General features: G+C 35.5%; 1 protein-coding gene across 1 annotated transcript; it reads left to right on the top strand.

The window, feature by feature from the left end:
• On the top strand, window positions 2952-25260 carry LOC109848096 (CSC1-like protein At3g54510). Its single transcript, XM_020417416.1, has 10 exons — window positions 2952-3409; window positions 7045-7191; window positions 8833-8896; window positions 10877-11089; window positions 12385-12573; window positions 13312-13610; window positions 21329-21608; window positions 22879-23157; window positions 24293-24526; window positions 24754-25260. The coding sequence occupies exons 1-10, from the start codon at window positions 3126-3128 to the stop codon at window positions 24901-24903; spliced, it is 2139 nt and encodes a 712-aa protein (XP_020273005.1). The 5' UTR covers window positions 2952-3125; the 3' UTR covers window positions 24904-25260.

Here is a 25600-nt window from a genome sequence, read left to right as displayed (position 1 = left end):
CACATTAACCTTTTTAAACTTTATTTATCTCACATAACCCTCCTAAACATTGAGTGTCTTACAAAAGCCCCTGAACTTTATCTTATTTCACACAACCCCACCTTCATGTAATTTGCAAATAACTAAAATGTTTTTGAGCGAAAAAACTCTCAAACTTTGTCGCTAGCTTGTCATTTACGTGCAACATATTCCCTTCCCCAAAAATTTGAGTTTTTTCTCCCAAGAATTTTTTTTTTCTTGGAAAAATTACAGGCAATGGGGTTATATGAGATAAGGTAAAGTATAAGGAGGATTTTGCGAGACCCCATAATTTAGGAGGCCTAAGTGAAATAAACAAAATCAAGGAGGGTTATTTGCAATACCCCCAAGTTGAGGGGTGTGAAATTAACCCTAAATTTTTGGAGGTTTTCGATATTAATCCCCCAATCTCTCCCATGTGTTGTAGATTTTGAATTTAGTTCTTCACATCTCTTTATTTTGAATGCACGTAGTCTCCATTATATGTACATGAGTTTTTGAAATTATCCCCTAAGTTTTTATATTTTGAGGTTAGTCCGCTAAAAATTAGTCCCTCTAGCTAGCATCAGCCTGAAAGATATGAGAGACTAATTTCAAAACACTTAACATATTTGGAGAATAACTTTAGATATGAAGATTTGGGAGACTACTTTTAAAATACTGAAATATTTGGAGGACTTGTTTCAAAATGCTTAAAGATTTGGTGGCTTAATTTTAAAATATGAAAGATTTGGGCCAAATATTGGAAAAAAAGCCTTTAATATTTCAAACCTACCGTAAGTGTTTCTATTCATTTAAGCATATTTAAATATTTCTAACCTATTATAAGAGTTCTTTTATGATACGCTCTTTGTACAAGAGAATATATAATAAAGGTTGAAAATATGCATGTGAAAATTTTAGATTTGATCTTTTTTGAGATAACCCTTTGAAGTTTGCAAATTTTATTTTAATCCCCCTTATGTTGAGATAACCACCCCCTCCCCCAAAGTTAAAAATTTCATTTGATCCCATTATGTTTTGTCAGATGACTCCCAGCTAACATGTTAGATTTGACTGTGTATGCAAAAAATACGTGATTCCAAATGAGTAAATATCCTAATAGAAATAATATTTCCCAGGCCTTTTTAATAAATTATAAGGGTAATTTTCACAACACTCCTTAAGTTAGGGCTATTAATTTAATTATTGATTAAATAATTTAATTACATAATTACTTTGTCAATTTGAAGTATGGATTTTGATATTTTCACAGTTCATCTGACACCATGATTGGATGGTTAAAAACTTGAAAATATTTGAGGAGTTTTTTTTAAAATAACCCAAACTTAAGGTGGTTTTAATGGCAGTTTGAACTTTATAGGGGATATGTAAAACCGACTAGACTTAAAGGAGCTTTTGTTTTTTCGAAACAACCCAAACTTAAGGGGTTTTACGGACATTTTAAACTTAAGGGTGTTCTGGTGACATTTTAAACGTTAGGGGTATCTAAAACATGCCGAAATGAAAGGGCTTTCCGTGATGTTTTTAAAGTTACGGGGGCTTATCTCATAAAATGGTAAACTAGAGGATGTTTTGTGAATTATACCTAATCTATATAAACTTTAAATTTAGCAAAAACAAATAAATAGAATAAAAGGGCTGCATAAGAACGTGAGTGTCAGTGGGCAGTCACGCTGAGCGACTACCCCTAACATCTCTTAATATCATAAGCTCCTTCCAAAGCAAGCAGTTATGATCGATGTTTGGTAAATTGCCCTAAAAGATCATTATAAATGAAATTATACCAATATAGACAAGACACTTGAAGAACAGATAAGATAATATTATCAAAAGCTAGAGAGTATATATGGTACAAAAAATAGATTTTTTCGGGATAGTTCTCACAAAATTTACCAAATATCATTATTGACTTTTTTTTAATAAGGGGTTGTTTGGTTCGTTTCTTAGATATAGGGAAATGCATTTCCATGTATAAAAACACAAGTTTTGAGTTTTCCAAACTTTTCCAAGAAATAGATTGTTTCGCTTTGGTTCGCACAAAAAAATGGTGGGAAATCAATGTATTTATTTTTCTTGTGTTTGGTTCGTATGGAAAAAAAAGGGAAAACTTTTGTTTATATGGCAAAAAGCTGACGTGGCTGTAGTTTTCGTCGATTTCACGAGGTTGAGGAATGAATTGGGGGAGAGAAAAAAATCTGATGTGACGGCGATTTTCACCGAGTTTTCCTTCTTCACCCCTAGCAAACCAAAGATGGGAAAAAAACCCGACAGAAATCTTATATCCTACGTGGCCACGAAAAGTCTGATGTGGAGGCGGTGTAAAACTTTTCCACCGAGTTAAAAAACGAACCAAATAGCCCCTAAGCAGAAACAACTTAAAAAAAACAATATCAAACTGACTCTTTAGTGTTCATGTCTTTGCACGTGACAAAAGTGTTCTCATTGTAAATTCATTATATAGGAAGCTTTCACACAAAACTTTAAAATATTAGATCAAATCGCATAACATCTGATCATCGATTGGTTCATACCATACAGAAGAATCACCCGATCTCTTTGCAAGAGGAAAGAAATCATATGGAGTTATATAGGGGGAAAACGATAAATTTATGTGTACCACCAACACCAATTTTAAAATTGATGAATGATGTACTATCATGTTTCCTTTTATTCCTAAAGATTTTTATTTACTGATTAATGTATTAATTAAATATTGTGCTTTAAAAATGATATTAGATTAATCATAAACGTTTTATTTAGTCACAAAATTATTTACTATAAATAATCTTTTCCCAGTCCAAAACGACGACACGAGATTAGCCGTTACGTCCCTCGCGCTCTCATGCAGAACCCCACGTGCCCCACACGTGTCAAAATGACCCTACTTTCGATACAATAACCTCTTTCTACATCATTAACTAATCCTGCTCCCACGAACAATTCCAAAATCACAACCGACAACTTCTCGCCACTCACGTCCTCACCATGTATTCACAAATGACCCTCGATAACAGCACACCCTCACTCTCTTCTTCCTTCCCCTAAACAAAAAATTAAAAATTCCAACTTTCCCCCCCTAAAAACTTGGAAGAAATCAAAATCAAATGAACGCCGAGGAGTTGCTAACCTCAGCGGGGATCAACATAGGCCTCGCCATCGTCGTCCTCTCCCTCTTCGGCGTCCTCAAGAAGCAGCCGTGCACAGCTCCGGTGTACTTCCCGCGGCGGATGGCGGCGGAGGAGGACCTCCCTCTCGATCGGAGATTCTCGCTGAATAGGCTTCGGCCGTCAATCTCTTGGATCTACCGCGCGATTAGGGTTTCTGAGGACGAGATTCTTCAGCGATGTGGCCTCGATGCGCTCGTCGTGCTTCGGCTGTTCAAGTTTGGGTAAGGGGGCGAAACTGGAGGTTTTTGAATCGTTCATAGTTTGATTTTAGAATGGGATGTTTAGCTAATCCTTATTCTGTCGTTATTTTGGCCAAATCTCAAATATTTTAAAATATTTTAACGAAGTGCCCACATCTATAAGTATTCTTGACGAAGCCCCCATAAACTCACTTATTTTCAATAAGTCCTCCAAATGTTATAAGTTCTCTTCAATTAGTCTGCTTTTGTTTGTAGGTCCATTTGTTTACCTAGCTTTATCTTTAAACCCAACAATTATTAGGTGTATCTTTAAACCCAACTTTTTTTTTTGTATTTATCTTTAAACCCAATTCTAAAATATAATACTCTCATATGTGGGTCCCCTATATAAGGAAATTGGGTTTAAGGAATTGGGTTTAAAGATAAATACAAAAAGAAAGTTGGGTTTAAAGATACAACTTATAATACTTGGGTTTAAAGATAAAGCTACGTAAACAAATGGACCTAAAAACAAAAAGCTCTAAAAACTATTAACTTAACTCGAAGTTAACTAAATTCCATTAATCTTGCATGTTTTACCCTACTCTTCCTAGACATTTTCCCCGTGAAACTCCTCTCTCTCTCTCTCTCTCTCTCTCTCTCTCTCTCTCTCTCTCTCTCCCCCCTCCCTCTCTCTCTCTCTCTCTCTCTCTCTCTCTCTCTCTCTCTCTCTCTCTCTCCCCCTCCCCATGCTTTTTATTTGTTGAGAAGTCTTTATTGCACTAAGGCGCAGGTATGTATCAGGCGTAACTATATAGAGAAGATGAGGGAAAAGCTAGTTTAGTTAATCTAGAGTTAACCATTTTTAACTTGTAGAGACTTATTTAAGAGAACTTATATGACCGACCTATTTAAAAATATATACGAGATTGGGGACTTATTTAAGAATACTTATATATTTTGGGGGACTTTAAAATATTTGAGATTTGAGGGACTTGTTAAAAATAAAAAAACATTTAGGGAACAAATATTAAAAAAAAACCATTGGTATCGTTTGGCAAAGGGTTAAGTGATAACCCCTTCTTAACCTGTCAAACACATAAAATCTATACAAGGGTTAAAGTAAGTTAACCCTCCATAATTTGTCAAACATAAAAATAAAAAATATAGAAGGGTTAAACTAACCCCTCTAGAGGGACTAAAATGAGTTAACCCCTTAAAATAATGAGTTTACTAATACTCCTATTTAGAAGGATTAAGAGTTAACCTTTCTAATTATAAAGGAAATAGTCAAAATCCTTGTTATTCTCAAACACTACAAATGATCATAAGGGTTAAGATAAAACTTTTATAACAGGTTAATAATTTAGTCCTTCAGATTATTGAATGGGCCGGCTAACTATGTTAATCCTTCTCCTTAATCCCTCTTCCTTAACCCTTTGCCAAACGGGGCCTTATTTTTTTGTGTACAACGTGATATGGGAGGGAAATGATTGAGGTAATCCCAAGGGGAGGAAACGGAAAGGGAGGTGATGGAATGGAGTTAATTGTGTTCGGATAGACGAGAAGGAGAAGAGAGAATATACTATAATGTTTGTTTGTTTAGAGTAGAGAATGAAAATGGAAGGAAATCTACATGAATAATATATCATTTTGAAGAAATAATACATATAAGCATTCTTTATTTCTCTGAGGACAATACTGGAATGTTGAGAAATTTTGACTTAAATTCAATCCTCCCCTCCCAGTCCATCCACTTTAGGAGGGTGGAAAATGAGTGGCTTTGCTTGTTTTTAACCCTCCCCTACATTCCCCTTGCTAATTAATATTTGTAAACAAACACAATACTTGGATAGCTAACATCCTAACCTCCCTATTCCTTTCCCTCCCCTCTTAAAGAACTCTATCCAAACTCACCTAATGGTTTTGAGGCATTAACTAACTGAGCGTTTGTAGCTTAACAGGAATTCAACAAAGATATGGCTCAAGGTGAAATGGGAAATTAATGAAGCAAATCAATTGGTGAAAGTTTGATAGGGGTGAAGAGATGATGAGCATGTGGTAAAGAGAGACATAGTTAATAACATAGATATTGATTCTAACAATAATAAGAATAGCGATTGATATGCATCCATCCCAAAAAATTAATAGGATAGATACTATTTCTAATTAATATAATAACAGCAATGCAGATTTAATAGTAGATAAGATATACATTATTTCAAAAAGAATAAGGCTTAGTTGCACTTTGGTACCGTAGAGTTTCATCTATTTTGAACTTTGATACCCTAAAGTTTACTTTTAGATCTGATACCCCAGAGTTTCAGAACATTGAACTTTGGTACCCTTCATTTGGGGATTGCTTTAATAAGTTATCTGATTTGACTTCTAATACTCCTTTAGTCATTATAACGCCCCTGAAGTGTGTGGGAAAGTTGCTGTGGACATCCAAAACAAGATGTGTGACTGGTGTTTGGCAAATTTGCTCCCATTTCAAGGACATTTATAATGATTACAGGGTATAAAATCCAAACCAGGTCACGCTTAAGCACATGATCTGATTTAAACAAAAAATAAACAATGGCCCAAGAGAGCTTCTCAAAGTTCTATTTTCCAAAACATTGTATATCAAACGGGCAAAAAGGAACTTTGGGTAATGGGTGGAACTTTGGGGCATCAAACTGCAACTAAGCCAATGGTATAATAGTAAATAGATTTGCAACCATTGCAAACAATTGGTAACACAGATATTCCTTGCAAAAGAACAATAGTAATAGATTGCAACATTCGAAGTAATTAATAATAATGGTAGACTAAAACATCTCCTACTTGTCATGCATGCAACTAGTGGTGGATGCTTTAGTCTATGGTATTACGGTGATAGATATATTGTATCTATTAATAGATAGATTCCTTTATAGATTAATACAATGGATTGAAGAACATTAACTAAAACACCCTGAAAATCTTGGTACAGAAATATAAAACAAGCAAGTTTGACAGGACATAGAGGGAAAACTAATTTGCCTCAGTTGATTACTATCATATGAAAAGCTTATGACATAAGGATATGAACACGATTGTGTTGTGAAAAATTCTAAAAGCATACACATTATATTTGTAGCCTTATACATCTTATACTTATGCCCTGAACAGTGTGGCTTTTTGATGAAAAGTAATCAATATTCTCTTTCACATTGCGACCAAATGGTGACAGGCAGTAGTGGAGGTTACCAAAGGTAGTAGTAGAAGTTACCAGTTTCTCTGTTTAAGCTCTTGTTTGGGAACTAGGCCTTGCTTCAGAAGGCACATAATTCAAATGGATTGATGTTGATCACATCCTAGCCTTTCTATATCGCAGTGCACTCTCCAATGAAAAGAAAACTGATGTTGAAGGACGATCAAATGAACTTCAACCAACATTCAATAATTAGTCCAACGGAAAGAATGTATAAGTTCAGTTTACTTTGATGATTAATGATATTTAGATCTCTTTTTATAGTAGATATATATGCTTCTGTAGAGTGTATGTTCACTTGGTCTTTTTATATTTCTATTTAATCGAAATGGACGATCTTCTTTTCATGTTTATCTCTCTCTTGTCTATGATTTTTCTAAGTTTTTCTTACTTTGAACCTACTGCACTTTCCTAATTATGATAATTGATCTATACACAGCATCAAATTTTTTTCGGTCTGCTCTTTCATCGGGCTGGTGATTCTTGTACCAGTAAATTATACCAGTCCGGAAGACTTATCTATGAATGAAGTCTCATCTCATGTGGATCATTTTACGATTTCTAATGTGGAAAGAGGATCTAACAGGTGGATGCTACTTCTATGCAAATTGAAGCTTTTATGTAAATACATGGTTACTTTATCTCTAGAACAAAAGTATATAAGTATATATTGTTCGACAGTTGTTTCCTTTATGATTGTATCCATGCTGCAGTTCTCAGTCTTCCTGCAGAAACAAAACATACTTCATCTGGTCCAATTATAGGTAGTGAACTGTTCCCCCTTCAATAGTCTAATTCTCTAAATGACAATTTATTAAAAGCAAAAATACAATTTTTGATGCATCAGTGGCATCTTGAAATGAGTATACAAACAAGAAAGCATATTTTTGCACATAGAATTATCCATTACCAAACAATGTTCACGCTCTTTATAAGTAACTAAGATCAATTTAAAAAATTTAATTGCAAGAAGACTCAGGGTGTGTTTGGCAACTTCACACTAATCTAGTTACGGTCTTAACCGGGTTAGGATTGAACCAAGGCGGAGGTGGTCCAAAGATAACCTCGATAAGGGCCTCATTCTTGAACTAAAAAAGATAGTCCAATCTTCTACGAGCTTTTGCCAAACACAATTCCCTTATCCAAGTTAGTGGCCTTATCTAATTTAGTAGATGAGTTGCCAAACAAGCCTGAGTTTGACAGTCTCATCAAGTAATTATTGACTGTTTATCAACTTCAATGTTTTTTTGAAAATTTTTATCAGGTTTTTGCATAGCTACTGTTTTGCCAATAATGAATGTGATATTAGTATGACAGTATGCTATAGCTAGGGCGTTTTTTATATAATAACCAATATTTCCATGTCGAGAACAGTTTTCAACATAATTGGAATTTTGATATTGAACAAACTTTTGGTCCCCTGCCAAAACCTTTTCAAAGAAAGGGCTAAAAACACCCAATTGAAATAGGAATTCCTCTTTGGATTCTGCAATTAAGAGCAGTGCTGAAATTTCTCAGGAAGATCCAAACATGGATAACTAATCTATACGGTGCTAACATCCTAAATGGAAAATAATACCTAGCGACTCTCCCAAGAATAATATGGAATAATCATAAAAATAGTGTAACATCTACTAGTAAGATGTACTAGGTATGATACAGCAAATTAATCACTATGGACATTGAGGGAATGAAAAGTTTACAAAGAATTATTTGGATCACACAAAGCACGAGGAAGTGAAATAATTGCAATCAAGATTTAGAAGGGAAATAGGAAGTTCTTGAAGGGTCTCTTTTTCAAAATTTTATTGATGATTCATCCATGAGTTAAAGATGACAAATTTGTTCCAATTGGACCAAATTGGTCGAAAGGCGCCTCGATACAACACAAAAGGAATCGACGGCCAGATTTTCCACACAAAGGCCACAGTAGGAATATCATGGAAACGTTTAGCCTAAAGATTCTTGGAATTTTTCTAAACATATCTAGCTTTCTACCATACAATATTTAATTGCTGGTGTAAGAAGTAGGCGGCCAGACAAAAGGAACTACACTGCTCTGATTGATCCATTATGGTGTTTCCTATTAAATTTTACTATCTTACATCATCTTGTTGATCAGTTATCCTAACTCTCGTTGTATGATTATGGCACCTATTTTTTATGGACTTTGAAGAATATTTACTTCTGTTGCTAAATTGGATGTTTCTTTTTAAACTTCTTGCAGGCTCTGGGTGCATTTTTCATGCTTATGCTTTATCTCATTTTATGTACTTTATTTGCTATACATCGTGAGTTTCTGACCTATCTTCTCATATCATTGTACAGCATTTAAGTTACAGATTGTTTTCAGTATAGGAAAAGTTTTCGCGCTTTTTGGCAAAAATAGATTCATAGACATATATAAAGACTGCATGTGTATATGGAGATTTCAAATTCATTTATCATGGTAGTTTGTAATCGCTAACCTGGTGCAGGTTCATTCTGGTTAGGCAGTAGGTCTCAACATCTATGCTAGTAGGGACTTTCAGACATTGCTGTTTCATATTATTTTGGGAAAAGATGGAATTTGTTATTAGTCTTATTGAAGATGGTACATGAAAATAACATGTCTGCAAACTCAAGGTCAGGTGGTTGAATCTGTTATTTGGAACTAGAGTAATCGAATGTTCGTATTCAGTATCTGACACTGACCATTACACCTGTTTCCAGCTAACACTGTTCTTTCCTGGCATCCTTGACTTCTTCAATCCTTTCTACCTGTTTAGGATTGTCTTGTTGCAAAGTCATCGGAGAAACTCTGGCCTATTTTCTTTTATATACTATTAGTAGCAGGTCCTCTTCTGTAAGAGAAGTTCTAGGTTGTGTATGAAGGGCATAAGTTTGTAAACATGCAGTGCTCTTAGTTATGAATGTAATGTTCATTGTTCAAGCAACATTTTTTTTGACCATCCACTTTTTTTACACTCTTCTCAGTTGAAATCATGAACCGTTTATAATAAATATGAAGAAAGGTGGCTGGCTAAGATATTCACTGATTCTTTACCTCTATGAAGGGAAGATGACCCTCACGTTCAAGGAAAAATTGAAAATTAATCCCCTAACACCTGTGTAATAACTTTTTTTTGGGGGGAATTGAAGAATTGCCTCAGTGTTAAATGCTTGACATGTATTAATTAAGAGAGTGCAAATCATTTTTCTACAAAAGACAATGGAGGGAAAAGATTCATGGACACTAAGTCAAACATCTTTAATTGCAATGAAGGATACTGAGGGAAAGAAAAAGTTAATGAGAGTTGTTTATGGTCCTATCTTGATCGATGACACACGTGGAACAAAGCAAAGCAGAAACAGATTTAGCTGAACATTTCCCAAATTGGTCAAACATGGCCTCAACCTGACCACTGGCAGATTCTCCATATGAAAGGGAAAAAAGAAGCAATATAGCAAAGTTTAGTAGTAGACAAAGATTCCTGGAATATTCTTTAAATCCATCTAGCTTTCTATTATACAATATATGTAATATCACTTCAGCGATGGCCATCCTCTTTTGTTTTCTTTCATTATCCTATCATCCTATATATGGTTCAACTTTCCTGTGCTTACCTAGGTGGTCTTATTGTCCATTCTCACTCAAACATGAGCGTCGTTCAGAGTCTTTCTACCTTTGTCCTTTTTTGTCATGGCAGTTAATGGAGATGCTGAAATGTTATAGTGTTCTGTGAATGTGCATCATATTCAGCTACTCTAATAGGGGTTACAATACCTTCCCAGCATTATTTTTCATGATCTCCAAATCTTAAGATATTAATCTATAAAGATTCATGGGAATACCATGCAACTATGATGCCTTAAACCATGCTTTCAGAATAGGCCATTCTGTTGGTTATATTCAAATCACATGATTTTTTTTATGTATAATTGTTTTAGTCCATGGACATAATGTTCAACAATGTGAAGCATCTGTCAGATGATGTGATTTTAGACCAACTCCTTTGCAGTTACCTAAGAACACATCTGAAACACCCCTAAATACATAGAGAGAGTACTGAAGTGAGCAACCCATAGGCAGTTTCCTGCACTGATACTTAGAAGCACATGTTGCATTGTCTGATTGAGTAATTTTACTATTCATGATGTTCATCCTCTTAAGCATTTTATGATGAAAATTTAAGTGGTTTTGTGACTTGCACCTTTGTCATTAAGAATTTATGAAATTTATAGTTTATTTTAACTGTTTCGATGTATATTTTCTTACGTTTTGACTTCAGGAGTATAAAGGGGTTTTACATAGAAGAATTCAGCACATAGCTAACCAGAGGCATCGACCTGATCAGTTCACCGTGCTAGTTCGAGGTGTTCCTATTTGTACAGAGCATAAGGCTCGTGGATGTTCTGTTGAACATTTCTTCTCCAAGCATCATCCTTATACTTATCAATCTTATCAAATGGTATACGAAGGAAAATATGTTGAGGAATTATGGGTACGTGTACTGTTCTACTGAGTATGCTGAGTTGTATTTCTTCAATTTTCTCAACTTAAATTTTTTATCTATACTTTGAAGGCAGACTATCTTTTCACTTTTATGGTTCTAACTTAATGCTCTGTAGTAACTTAATTTGCAACTATGTTGCTTAGACTGAATCATACACAAAGGTTACGGATTCATGTTATTTGTGTGAGTCAATAACCTTCTTTAGGTTCCAAGAGATGTGACTGTTTAGCTAGCCATGCCGAGTTTGTGGTCCTCTTGTCAATAGTGGGCCTGACTCAATTTCCAGTACTCAGAGGATTTCATCGCATGCGGATCCGCTACCTGGTCACATTTAGGCCCCTCTCAGTTCCAAGTATTGTAGTCCCTGATAATGTGTGAACAACAATGCAATGTTGACTTTGTTAAACAAGGATGCTTAATATTACATTTTGAAGAGTGAAGAAAGGTGCTGATACTACATTTTGATATTCAACATTCTTCTTCTGAAGTAGTTCTTTTTTTGTTTCTTTTTTTTAGTTATGTTTATACTGAACACAAGTTTTGGTTTCACAAGTGGACATAAATATTTGTAACTTTGGTATGGCGCAATACTTCTATATCATCTTATTTCTTTGTATTCTTCTTTAAGCTGATTTCTAGTGGTTATGAACACAAATTAATGTCCTTGACAATCTGGCGAGTTTCATCTTTTTGCCCCTGGAAGTTGAGTTTCAGAAAGGGTCCAAATGGAAGTTATAATTTTTTCCCCAAAGACAGTTTTTATTCTAGTGTATGATCGCTGCCTGAATGGTGTTCTTGTTTGCATGCACGATCTTTTCTTACTTTAAAGTTACTTTTTTGTGAAAATTAAATACTACACACCTTACTTTTCTCCCCCTTGTGACCCTGCTATCAATGTTCTACAGAAGTAAAATCTTTGCGTATCACACCTACAGTGTTGAATTTATTTTACTATCCATTTAATATGACCCAGTTACTTAATACTCATTAGCATGAACTGTATTTGTTGATCTATGTAGGTAATTAGTCTTATTCCCGTCCCTTAGCTGAGCTGTATGTTCATGTAGCTCATTGCAAAAGCTTGATATAAATGCTTTGTTATTGTTGTTTGTTGTCTCTTTTTATGGGTAGAAACAGAAAGTGTGAACTTCTCCATTTATCATCTGTTGGGATTTTAGTAAAGCATCACAATTAAGGAAAACTAGCATGTAGAACTGTAAAGCATTAATTGTTTCTACTTCACATCATTCTTTATAAGGGCTAATAGAGATTAATATGTGCAGGATCAGGCATCTTCAATTGAAAGAAGGATACAAAAATTACGGCAAATTGCAGTGGAGAAGCGAAGTAAAGGCTCTATTTTTGATATATTCCAATTGAATACTGAAGACATAGGGGTGAATGAGAAAGAGCTTCAAGAAGTATGTCAAAAGATTCGCTTCTTACAATGTGAAAACATTCTTAAACGAAAGGTATTCTTTTTTTATCCTTCAATCATTAAAGGTTCATTAAAATTTTGCGAACCTTATGTTTTGTAGTATTATATTTTTATCATATGTACTATTCTTTAGATTAACGTTTCAACCATAATCCATTTAATACTTCTTGTGCATAACTCCAATGGCTCGATGTTCCTCAACGTACTGATTTTTCTTGATCGTGACTATTGTCTGATAAACTGAAACATCCATTTTTCTTTCTGAGAAACTCTCATGAACCCTCAGTGGAAAGGGCTTTAATATGGAATTTTGACAAGTCCAATGATTTCTTATTCCCTTTATTATTAATAGCTAGCTGTGTTAGTTTGAAACGTCTGACTTTGTTGCTGCTGGCGGTCGTAGGATTTGAATGCATGGGTTGATACCTTGTGTGTTAGCTGATTGAAAGCACCTTATCATTATTATGATATTATACCCAGGGTGGCATGGATATGAGTATGTTGATGAGACTGGTAAAAAGTTTTAAATAACATATTTCAAAGAGCAATGGCACATTTACAGGTGTCGTGTTCTATAACTTCATGAGAAGTGTTCAGCAATCATGATACCTCTGTGATAAGTGTATGACACGGCTTCATGGTAGAAGCACGGCTTCATGGTAGAAGCATCTATGCCACATGTTGTTTTGAGTGATATAGATATACTAAGAAGCTGTTCATTTGCAAGCTGTTGCAATTGAATGAAATGTGGGTTAAATTGAACTATTTGCAGGAGTTGCCTGCTGCTTTTGTATCATTTAAATCACGATGGGGTGCTGCTTTAGCTGCTCAGACACAACAGCATGTGCATCCACTCCTATGGATCACAGAATTTGCCCCAGAACCAAGAAATGTCTTGTGGAACAATTTGGCAATTCCTTATCGTCTCTTGGTGCTTAACAAAATTGCAGTTTTTGTAGCATCATTTCTGCTTATAGTTTTCTTTGCCATTCCTGTTACTGCAGTTCAAGGAATTGTACAGTTTGAGAAATTAAAGAAGTGGTTCCCTCCAGCAAGAGCTGTACAGTTGATGTAAGTTTGCTATCCTTTGCATTTTATTTTCTTATCTTTTGAATGAAAAATTCTTTATATTATGTAACTGCTCTTTTCTCTTGTATGATCCACTTGTACATTTGTCGGTTCAGTTTGTCTGTATCTCTTTATAATATATTACCAGAGCTGGGTATCCATTTTGAATCAGTAATTACATCTTGGTTTCTTATCCTATGTGGTCATCAGAAGCGGTGAAGGTAGAGATACAGAGGCAAACCGTATGACATATAAAAAAGTTCCATAATCTTTGAACGTTCATCTGTTTCTTATGTCATGAAGAATTTTTCTCAAGATACTTTTCCTCGTACCCTGATAACTCTTTCTGTTATAATATAAAATTATAACTCTTACCACAACTTTAGAGTTTTTGGTACAATGGCGGGACTTCAAACATAGTATCAGAGAAACCAAGGGTCAAATCTCGTCAGTCACGACTTAAAAGAGGATTGAAAAAAAAATGTCGCTGTGTGAGTGAAGGTTCACATCTGTATTTTAGTGTTTATATCTCCATTACGTGGTAAAATATAAACTATCAATCCTATAAAAACACCGAACTCTAAAGTTGTGGTGAGGGCTGAGGTTTATAATTTTACATTCCAACATATGTCCTCTCAGGTTGAAGGCTAGATTCATAGCATGTATAAAAAACAATCCACGAATCAAGCAGCCCCTCTTGTAGGCATCCTCTACAATCAAGATTGTAGAGAATCCGAATAGAGATCCTCTACATCCATGATTATCAGAAATCTCTGCAACTTGCCAATCAAATCCTCTCACTCATCTGAGCCCATGCATGATATTAATTATCTAAATGATATAAAGATACTTTTAATTGTGGAACCTACTTGAATTAACCAATAGTATTAGTCTTCCACCTAACTAATTGCAGGTATCATCTATGTAGAAAGAGATATTTGAGAGAGCAAAACCCTAACTTAATTGATTTTTTCAGATACTAGAGATATATATATATAGTCATACAAATAGGGGTATGGTTAACGAGTCACAACCCATTAACCCAATACCCAATAGACTTAATCTAACACTCCCCCTCAAGCTGGAGCATAAATATCCACCATGCCCAGCTTGTCACATATAGTAGAAAACACCTTTGAAGAAGTAGTCTTGGTAAGAATATCAATCCACCATGCCCAGCTTGTCACATATAGTAGAAAACACCTTTGAAGAAGTAGTCTTGGTAAGAATATCATCAAGTTGTTGTGAGGATGTAGTGAATATGAGACACACTATCTTGATATATGCCAAAATCTTCAGAGCAGCTGTCCAATGAACTTATCTAAGTTTGTGCATAAACCTACTCAGTACACCTACTGCAAAGATAATATTAGGTTTGGTAACTGTCAAATAGATTAGTTTACTAATCAGTCTCCTGTATCGTCTAACATCTAGTAGAGAGGTATCATCACGTCACAAATTAATATTTGCCTCCATTAGAGTGTTTGAAGGTTTGCATCCCGAGAGACATGCTTCTTCTAGTAAATCTAGCACATACTTCCTTTGGGACAACAACAGGCCATGCCTTTGACATGCAACTTCAATCCCAAGAAAATATTTTGGCTTTCTCATGTCCTTAGTGACAAAATGACGGTTTAGATACTCCTTAGTCTCTACTAAGACAACAGAGTCACTCCCAGTGAGCAGAATATCATCAACATAAACGACTAAAATAACCAAACCAGTTGTTGTGCGTCAAAAAAAGACAGAGTGATCAGAATGGCAGCGTTGGAAACCAACACTAAAAATAACCTTGCTGAATTTATCAAACCAAGCTCGAAGACTCTATTTTAACCCATAGATGATCTTTCTCAGTCTGCAGATAATATTCTCCCCCTGAGCAACATACCCAGGAGGTTGCTCCATATAAACCTCATCGTCCAAATCAGCATAAAGAAAAGCATTCTTCACATCTAGTTGATGCATCTTCCAATCCAGATTAACAGCCAGAGAGAAGAGAATTCGAATGGAGTTGAGACGCGCAACAAGAGAAAAAGTCTCAAAATAATCAATACCATATGTCTGGGTATATCCTTTAGCAACCAGACGAGCTTTATATCTATCAACAGACTCATCAGGAAGATATTTTAAGGTATACACCCATCTGCAGCCAACCACAGTCGCTCCAGTAGGTAGAGAGACCAAATCCCAAGTCCCTTTAGAAAGCAGTGCATTCATCTCCTCATCCATAGTCTGCTTCTAGACGGGTACTAACAAAGCTTCCTCATGTGACCTGGGTAAAGATATAGTGGATAAGGACAAAGCAAACTGACGAAAGGATAGGGTGAGACGGTCATAAGAGACAAAAAAGGGAGGATATTTTGGGCAAGACCGTTTACCTTTACGAAGAGTAATAGGAACATCTAAGTCAGAAGAGATATGCTGCTCGACATGAGACGAACCTGCAGCTGGAGAAGAAGAGTCAGCAGGAGCAGAGACATGTGTATGTACTTTAGGATGGCGAGAGTATGTCAGTAGAGACTTTGGTGCAGTAGCCACAGGAAAAGATACCAAAATAGTAGTGGGAGCCGTAGAAAGTAGTGGTATCTGTGGACTGACAGAGATAGTGGAACCAGAGGAAAAATATAGGACAGATTCAATGAAGGTAATATCAGCAGAAACAAAATATCTCATGGTGATCGGATGATAGCATCTATACCCTTTTTGAGTACGTGAGTATCCAACAAACACACTTAATGGACCTAAGAGAATTTATCCAAACCAGCAGTCAAATCCTGAATAAAATACGTACAACCAAAAACTCGAGGAATCACAAAAAACGTTTTTTAGCAGGATAAAAACAGTGGAATGGTATCAAACCATCAAGAACAGAGGAAGATATTCGATTAATCAAATAACAGGCAGTGAGGACAACATCAGATCATAAGTACTTTGGAATATTCATATGTATCATCAGTGTTCTAGCAATATCGAGAATATGTCTATGTTTTCTCTCAGCAACTTCATTTTGTTGTGAAGTGTGAGAGCATGAAGTTTGATGAATAATACCATTAAGAGCACAAAATTTGTATTCCAAAGCATTATTAGTACGAAAATATGAACAGAAGTAGAGAACTGAGTTTTTATTTCATTATAAAAAAGTTCAATAACATGCGAGACTTCGGACATCTCTTTCAACAAATATAGCCAAGTCATGCGAGAGAAATCATCAACAAAAATAATAAAATATCAAAAACCCTTCACAGAAGGAATACGACAAGGACCCCATACATCAGAATGAACTAACTCAAACACAAGACTACTGCGTTTATCGACACGACTCTGAAAAGAAGCACGATGGTGCTTACCCAGTTCACATGACTCACAACCTAAAGAAGAAAGAGAAGACTGAATAGTAACTATCGATCTAAGTTTTTGTAGTGAAGGATGACCCAGACGTTAGTGTCACAATAAGGTAGAATCAGGCTGTGCTGTAACAAGACCAGCACCCGGCACACTGTCGTCCAAATAGTACATACATCCTCTCTCATGCCCCGAACCAATTATCATCCCAGTTGTTAGGTCCTGAAAAACACAATAAGAAGGAAAGAATGTGTGACTTTACAGTTATTATGCTTTGTAAACTTGCTAATGGATAATAAGCTAACGGGGAATTTAGGAGCATATAACACATCAGTTAGTTTTAAAGAGGAAGTAGCATGAACTACTCCAGTACCAAGAACTGGAAAAAGTGTACCATCAACGATGCGAATAGAGGAAAACTTATCAGAAAGATGTAAAGAGACAAAATGATCCTTTATACCAGTCATATGGGATGAGGCTCCAGAATCTAGTACCCATGGTTCATGAGGAGAAGCTATGTAAGCATCCATACCTAAAGAAGATGCATGAGTAGCTGAATGACTGTTCTGAGAGAGCTCTAGCTGACGTAATCTCTCATAATCTGCCTGAGAGATCTGAACAGTAGGAATAGTAGCAGCTGGATTACTAGAAGTAGTAGTAGAAATAGGTGAGCGAGTCGACTCGGCATCGGCTACTTGGGCCCATTGAGGACGACCAAACTTCTTCCAGCACTTCTCAGAAATATGATTGGTTCTCCCAAAATGACCGCACTGACGTGAACCCCTATCAGAATCATCATGTCCCACTAAAAGAGCCACGTCCTCCTACAAAATCACAATCACGACCAAGATCGCAGCCTCTATCTCTACTAGAGAACATAGCAAACTGATCCACTGAAGGTGGAGACGGTGCAGAAGTATCAGAAAAAACATCAGTAAAGATCTGCATGACTCTGAAGAATGTAGCAGTCAGTTAGAGGATGGTATCTCCACCCAATATCTGTTCTCTCACCTGGGACTGTAAGGTAGGGTGCAATCCAGAAAGAAACTTGGACACTGTCAAGTCACGACGATATCCCAACAGCGTCGCCGCATTAGCTACTACAGGCTGATGCATTTTTAGTTCGTCTATCAGTCCCTTTAACTCACCAAAAAACTTCGAAACTGACCTATCTCCCTGTTTGAGCGCAAACAGTCGCTCATAAATCTCAAATACACGAAAAATATTCTTCTCATTCCCGTACATAACACTGTACTAATCTATGGTTAAGAACATAACATTGCTACTAATCTGTGGTTTCGTGCTGTTGAGGAGCTACGTCATAACACAATAATCAGACGAGAGCCAGGAACTGTATGTAGGTGGGATCTGTGGTGGGTGGAGGAGAGGTCAGAAGATGTGGAAGTTTGCTCTGAGCGCTAATGAAGATGCGGAAAGCCTGAGCCCAGAGTAGATAGTTTTTACCATTCAATTTTATTATAGTCCCCAAGACTACCTTGGGCGCAGAAGTCTGACCAGCAGCAGCAGAGGAAGATGTAGAAGAGTAGGAGAGATTTGTTTCCGATATTGTTACACAATAGTGATAGGCAGCTAGTAATCAAATAGCTAGGGAGTAGTAAAGATCTGTTCTTTAAACATAGACTAAGAGCAGATCAAAAAATAGACAGTAGTAGATGACCGGATCGGGTTAGGGTTTCATGCTCTGATACCATGTAAAAAGAGATAATTAAGAGAGCAAAACCCTAACTTAATTGATTTATTCAGATACTAGAGAGATATATATATAGTCATACAAATAGGGGCATGGTTAACATGTTACATCTCATTAACCCAATACCCAATAGATTTAATCTAACACTCTATAATCAAGAACAGAATGAAAGCTGAATGGTTGAAGTAGAGAAGTTAAAATAAAGAAGTGCATTTTTTCCTGTGATTATAGAATACTCATGAAACTAATTTACTGTTAAACCCACCCAAATTTTATTTCAAAATATATTGGGGCATGTTTAAACTGGAATTATGGTTTTTTAACAGTAATACAATATGGTTCTAAAATTAGTTTGTCTTACATGGGAGAACTCATAGCAAAATTCTCTTGTTTGCATAACTTAAGGTATTAGTGCAACTTTTAGAAACTTCAGGGTACATAAGTGTTGCCAAAGACAAGTGAGGGTATATAAGTGTGAGGAAGAGGAAACTATAAGGTGTTTAAATTCTAATTAGCCATAAATTAATGGGACAAGAGAAAGGATAATTTCTAGAGTACAAAAAGTTGAAGATCAGAAGATTTAGACTTTTAAAGGATTCCTTTAGAATTAGCAGAGCATGAATATAAATATTTCATGTTTACTTTGGCAAAAATATGAGGAAGAATGAGCCTGTCATGTAGATAAAATTGGGGGAAGGACCCACAAAGGATCAATCATTTTAAAGCGGGTAGGTTAACAGAATAAAGCTGAATGGTTGAAGTAGAGAAGTTAAAATAAAGAAGTGCATATTTTTCCTGTGATTATAGAATACTCATGAAACTAAAAGAAAATTTTACTAGAAAAATGCCAACAACACTGATAGTACCTCATGGGTCATAATGTTGAGACAGTTGGGAGACTCCCTAGTCCAAGGGCAACAGAAACAAGAATGCGATTTCTAAGTTGGATGACAATATGTACGAGGCAGGATAAGTACAATATAGGAGAATCTGAATGAGGTGGTGTGGGCAATGTTTACAAATGCCAATTTGTTATCCCTGATGGGGGAAGTGAGAAGTAAATAATTAACAAAGTAACAAAGATTAGATATTGGTCCTATTAAATAAGGTTAGAGGAAATTAAAGACAATATAATAATTGTTTGTTCAAAGGATATGACCGTTGATATAGTCGAATGAAAAATAAAAGATTCATGTAGTTGACTGAAAGTTCGAGATGAGAAACTCAAATTGAAGATTGCATGTCTAACCTTTTAAATACATTTGGAACTGTTAATGATACACTTTGGTGTTGGTTCATGCGTTATAGCTAAAGCACATGCAAATTCCTCATATTAAAAGTCATATACTTCGTACGAGAGTATGTAACTGTTAAAAAATGTATATATTTGGATTCTACTCTTGGTCTTTCAAATTAAAGAATACTTCATTTCCTATTTCTGTTCCTCAAAAGTTTTATGATAGTGCAGCTTCTTTGATTGTTAGATTCAACACTATTTATGTTATTGTAGGATTAGGCTTTGCAGATGAGTTGACATTGGACATTGGACATTGGACATTGGACTATTGTGTTTGATAACCATGATGAATATTTGAGGATACTCTATCATCTCCCAAGTTTATATTAGAGATTTCTGCCAATTAATCACCACTATGCAATACCCTAACAATGGGCTAGATACAATTAGCATATGATCTGTAAGTCACTAGCTATGTGGTACAGACACTTGTGCAATAAAGCCGTCTCCAGGTTGGACATGCGGACACATCATGGACATATATAGTTATTTGAATGCTCATCTAATACATGTATCACACTTCTCAAATGTGCCTTCAAACTTATAACACAGTTTTCAATTTAAAACACTCGGTATACACGTTCTACATGCCTAGTATAATTAATTGTTTACATAACATACTTGAGATATTTATTCCGTTTCATTGCTATAATATATTAGTGGAAAGAGTTCATTGAAATATGTATCTTAAAAAATAAATGACGAAATAATTTGATGTGAAAAGAGATTGATTTTGTACTTTATAGGATTGAAGCCTATTTCCTTTTGCAGAGTCAAAAAAATGTTTAAATAAGGCCAACCCAGTGCAGGAAGCTCCCCTTCTGAGGGTCTGGGGAGGTGAGGGTTGGACCACTTTGAGTCTGTTGTATGAGTTATTGCCTTGCACATTCTTTTGCATTTTTTTTTTACAAGAGACTGTTTCCATGACCCGAACCCATGACCTACAAGTCACATGACAACAGATTTTACCATTGCGCCGGGGCTTCGCTTGGAGTCAAAAAATATATGATGGGTTAAACTTTAAACTTATGTCTAAGCATTGTATGTTAATATATATATTACTAAAAATAGTTCTGGACTTTTAGATGCTCAAAGACGTATTATGTATGTACTAGGTTGATGACTTTTCTTCTTTGAGTGCTCATGATAAATTCACATCAACTGGGAGATGGTTATTTGCTATATTCAAATGAACAGATACATTGTCTATAGTAAATATTGGAAATTGTAGATTTTTCATAACTCGTGATGCTGTTTTTGGAAAAACAGAGCATTCTATATGAAGGAGTTTCTTTCAAGCATCTTCTTTTCCAGTGATAGAATGAATAGATATGAATTTGGATCTAATCAATTTCCAGTTCTGTCCTGCAGACCTGGGTTGAGCACTATTTTGACAGGGTATCTTCCAAGCGTGATACTTAATGGATTCATATATCTAATTCCTTATGCAATGCTTGGAATGACTTCATTAGAAGGATGTGTCTCCAAGAGCAAGAAGGAGATAAAAACTTGCAATATGGTTTTCTATTTTTTAGTAGGGAATGTATTCTTCTTGAGTGTATTGTCAGGGTCTTTACTGGATCAAATTGGAAAATCATTCACAAACCCCAAGCATTTCCCTAGCCGTCTAGCGAGAGCCGTTTCAGCGCAAGTAAGCCTTGGAAGTTTTTAGATATTGTGACTTTTTATTTGATTAGCTTACTGATGCTCCCTTACGCTCATAATTCTTTCTTTTTCCTAAATTGCTCCCCTTTTATCTTCTCAATGTATTGTATGTGCCCTTTCTATATCAAATCTATTTCATCATCATATATCCTAGATCACAATTGAAATATAAAACATGACAGGAAATTTGCCTAACTTTCCTGTAAATGATTGACATGCAGGTTTCATGTCTCACTCCCAAGTTCAATCACAGGGAACATTTTTACCCTAGGGGTTTAGGATATTTTACCTTATGATTGATGTTTTGACATTTTAACCATCATAGGATTGGACTGAAGAGTAAGGTTGACCAGTCAACAATATGCTCTCTTTTTTCTACTAACACCAACAACCATTCACTTAGATGTGTATTTCTGAAATCTGAGGGTGCTTAAAGTGGTTATATTTCTGCTCCCACAAATTCCGGGCAATGCTTCAAAGTGCTCGCCAAAAGTGTGCTTCAGTTTGCTTTGAAGCTTAGAGGTGAAAATGCACTACATAGCCTATAAGATAAAGTGCTAAAAGTATGAAGTTTATGCTATTCCTGTGAAGATATTATGTTGTACGAAGACTACGCTCCTGCATTTTGGATTGAAATAGAAGCTTGAATATAAATTTTCAAACCCATATATGTTTTTTCTCAACATATTCAAGTGATATGAGCATCTTGACTAATTCAGCAACTAGTGTCATACTGAAAACTTACACCTCCGCCATCTAGTATAGCTTCAATCTCCCTGATAAGACATCTCTACACGCCCTATTTTCCGATAGAAACATCAATCACAATACAAACCTTTATGCTAATGCTAGAAATGTTTACTGTTATCCAATTTCATTAAGTTATGGATACATACTGCATCATCTTAAAAAGTTCTATATTGTTTCAATCCTCTTTGTCATAAACTCATAGTATTAAGTTTCTTTATTAAAAAATGAGAGTTCATAAAGCTTATGCTTGCTTCAAAGCTTATACTTCCTTTCTTCAAAGTTTATGCTTCCTTTTGCTTCAAGTTTGAGTTGTTTTTGCATTACTTTTCTATTTTCTTATTTTTTGACACTGCTTCCAGTTATACGACCAAGCTTGTGTCATGACCTGATTAGTACACTTTATATTCCTTTCATGTCCTTAACCGGATTCATCTTTGTTCAGTTGTTTGTTCATTTTAGTTGGCATTTCAAATTGGAGTCTCATTGTTGGTATGCCCTTTTGACAGTCACATTTCTTCATCACATACATCCTGACTGATGGATTATCAGGGTTCTCACTGGAAGCTTTGCAACTTGGATTACTTCTTTGGCATTTCATAAGGTCCCATACTTATGGTCGAAACACAATGCAGGATCCATTTCTATTCGGTTTCCCATATTATAGGGTTGTTCCGATAGTATCACTTGCAATATTGATTGGAATGGTTTATGCAGTAATTGCTCCACTATTGCTTCCTTTTCTTATTGTTTATTTTATACTGGGATATGCAGTATACGTCAACCAGGTTAGTTTATCCAATATGCTGCCATTTATTTATTTGGTTATCTTAAAGTCCTCTCGTGTGTTCCCTTCTTTTTTCTTCTACTTGGTGATTATTGCTGCTGTTATTTTAAGGCCGTTTTTGTATTCCTCTAAATATACAAATGTTTTTTATGTAACTTTATTGCACAATGTCAAGTAATATTATTAAAATGAAGCATGAAAATGGTGGCAGTAGATCTAGTGAAAGAGGGTAATTTAGCATGCTATAGACAGTACAGAAGGCATATTAGTTTTGCCCTCATTTGTTTTTTAACCAACCCACTTCCAGAGTTTGTTTTTTCTATAAACAAAGGTTTATCCCCATTAATTTTTAAAAAACACCAACCGCAAAGTCTTACTTGTTTTTTTTTTGCCCTTGGAACAGCTGTAGGGCTCACACTTCCAGAAAGATTTTTGGCTGGAAATCCAAAGGTTTTTTTTAATCCTTTTTATTTTTAAGCCAACCCACTTCCAAAGAGGGTTTCTCCAACAAATCCAAAATTTACCCCATTTGCTTTTAAATCTACCTATATCCAATATCATTTTTAGACTCAACATTCTATGAAATTAATTTTAATCCTACTAACCCTAACCCTAGGCATTTATTTTAGTACAGACGCACTTCCATAAAGGGTTATTTGCCTGTAAACCAAAGCTTTTCCCCCATTTAGTTATAAACCCACCCACTTCCAAAATTATTCTTAGATAAAATATTTCATCAGATCAATTTTAGCTTGACTTTGCATTTTAGCAATTTAGTAAATAGTGTAATTTGTTTTTTTTGTGCAACTTTTACTTTATTTTTTAAGTGATTAGGTATACTATGTATTTTTATACTATATTTTTTTTTGCCTTTTTCCACACTAATGTCTCAGCATCGTGGGGGACAATTTCGCTCATTTCTATCTATTGTTTACTATAATTTCTCTTACAAAGAGATGATCTCACTGCCAAATGTAGCGTATTTATTAGGGATATATGCATATGCTGCCACGCCATTATAAATTGGAGAATTGCTGATAAATTTACTTAATAAGTTCTCAAATATTCACTCTGCAGATCCACGTTTTGTGTTGAATAAATTTACTTGCTCTGATGTTTTAAAATTCAATCTGCAGATGCAAGACGTTTATGAGATCGTATACGAGACACATGGACAGTACTGGCCATGCATTCATCACTTTATATTAATCACTATTGTGCTCATGCAAATTACTATGATTGGTCTTTTTGGGCTGAAATCCAAGCCTGGAGCTTCAATCGCAACAATCTCTCTTTTATTGCTTACAATATTGTTTAATGAGTACTGCAAGATGCGGTTTCTTCCAGCATTTGAGAATTACGCAATTCAGGTAAGCATAGATCTGAAATTTATGTACACCTCTTTCATGGTAGTGTAATATGCAGTAAGATATCCCAAATTTCTTTCGCAGCTGCCTTCGTTACTTGTTGGTGCAGTTCATTATAACCCAAACATCAAAGTTCTCCTAATGAACTGTTTTCTGCTAACTTTGAGATGAATAGTTAATTTCTGCAAAATCTGATTATACTCTATTTGTTGTTTATAATTTGCGGTCAGAGCGCAATGGAGAATGATGAACTTGATGAAGCGGAAGGTCGAACACAAGCCAACCATGACAGCACTCTCAATGCTTATCAGCCTCCGTGGATGCGTCCAATTAGTGTCATGGGAGAATCAACCTCAACAGAACCATTTCTTTCAGCTTGATTGTTACTAGTATGGAGGAAAGAAAGTGTACGCTCCCTTTTTTCAGTAGAACATGATCACTCGTCATACATAGCTGAATTTTAATAGCAGTTGGTAAGTTTGTCAACGAAATTTTGCTTATCGATTGTAAATATCCAAACATAGCCCCGGCTATATAACTTTTGTTGACTTGAAAATAATGGTACGTTCAGAGTTTCAATAATTTCAAATGTTGTTTAGAAAGCTGAAGTAGTTTTCGGACAAGTCACTAGAAATGGAGCACAGACTGCTTTTACTTGTAAACTAATGGGAATAAAGACTATAGAGTTGTACTACAAATTACAATATTATACCCAGAACACTTTGAATCTTCCTTTAAATCAAGCAATCAGTCGCCCTTTTGGTTATTTTCAAATCGTGTATCAAGAGTTTGATTGTCCATGCTACACTTTAGAACTCTCTAATCCTTAACTTGATCCCCAATCAAATCCTAAATCCCCTCGTAGTACTTCCTTAAAATGGCAAATTTCGCAACATCTCCCTAAACTCTGGGGGTTTTGCACAAGATGCATGTGAACTTTACGAATCATGGAAAGCTCTCTAAGCTTTCAAAATCGTACTACATATCCTTGCGCTATTGGGATTCTCATAATGAGGCTAGCTGGAAGGGCCTCATTTATATATTGTCTATTTAGTCTGAAAGTGATATCATATTTAG

Source organism: Asparagus officinalis, chromosome 7 (genome assembly GCF_001876935.1).
Source record: "Asparagus officinalis chromosome 7, Aspof.V1, whole genome shotgun sequence".
NCBI lineage: Eukaryota > Viridiplantae > Streptophyta > Magnoliopsida > Asparagales > Asparagaceae > Asparagus > Asparagus officinalis.
This window is presented reverse-complemented; position numbering and strand designations above follow the sequence as displayed.

What these genes read in the sequence shown, in the direction of transcription:
- LOC109848096 (XM_020417416.1), top strand. Translation starts at nt 3,126, where the DNA reads ATGAACGCCGAGGAGTTGCTAACCTCAGCGGGGATCAACATAGGCCTC. An exon ending in AAAACATTCTTAAACGAAAG is followed by an intron (nt 12,574 to 13,311) that starts GTATTCTTTTTT and finishes AACTATTTGCAG; the next exon opens with GAGTTGCCTGCTGCTTTTGT. An exon ending in GCAAGAGCTGTACAGTTGAT is followed by an intron (nt 13,611 to 21,328) that starts GTAAGTTTGCTA and finishes TCTGTCCTGCAG; the next exon opens with ACCTGGGTTGAGCACTATTT.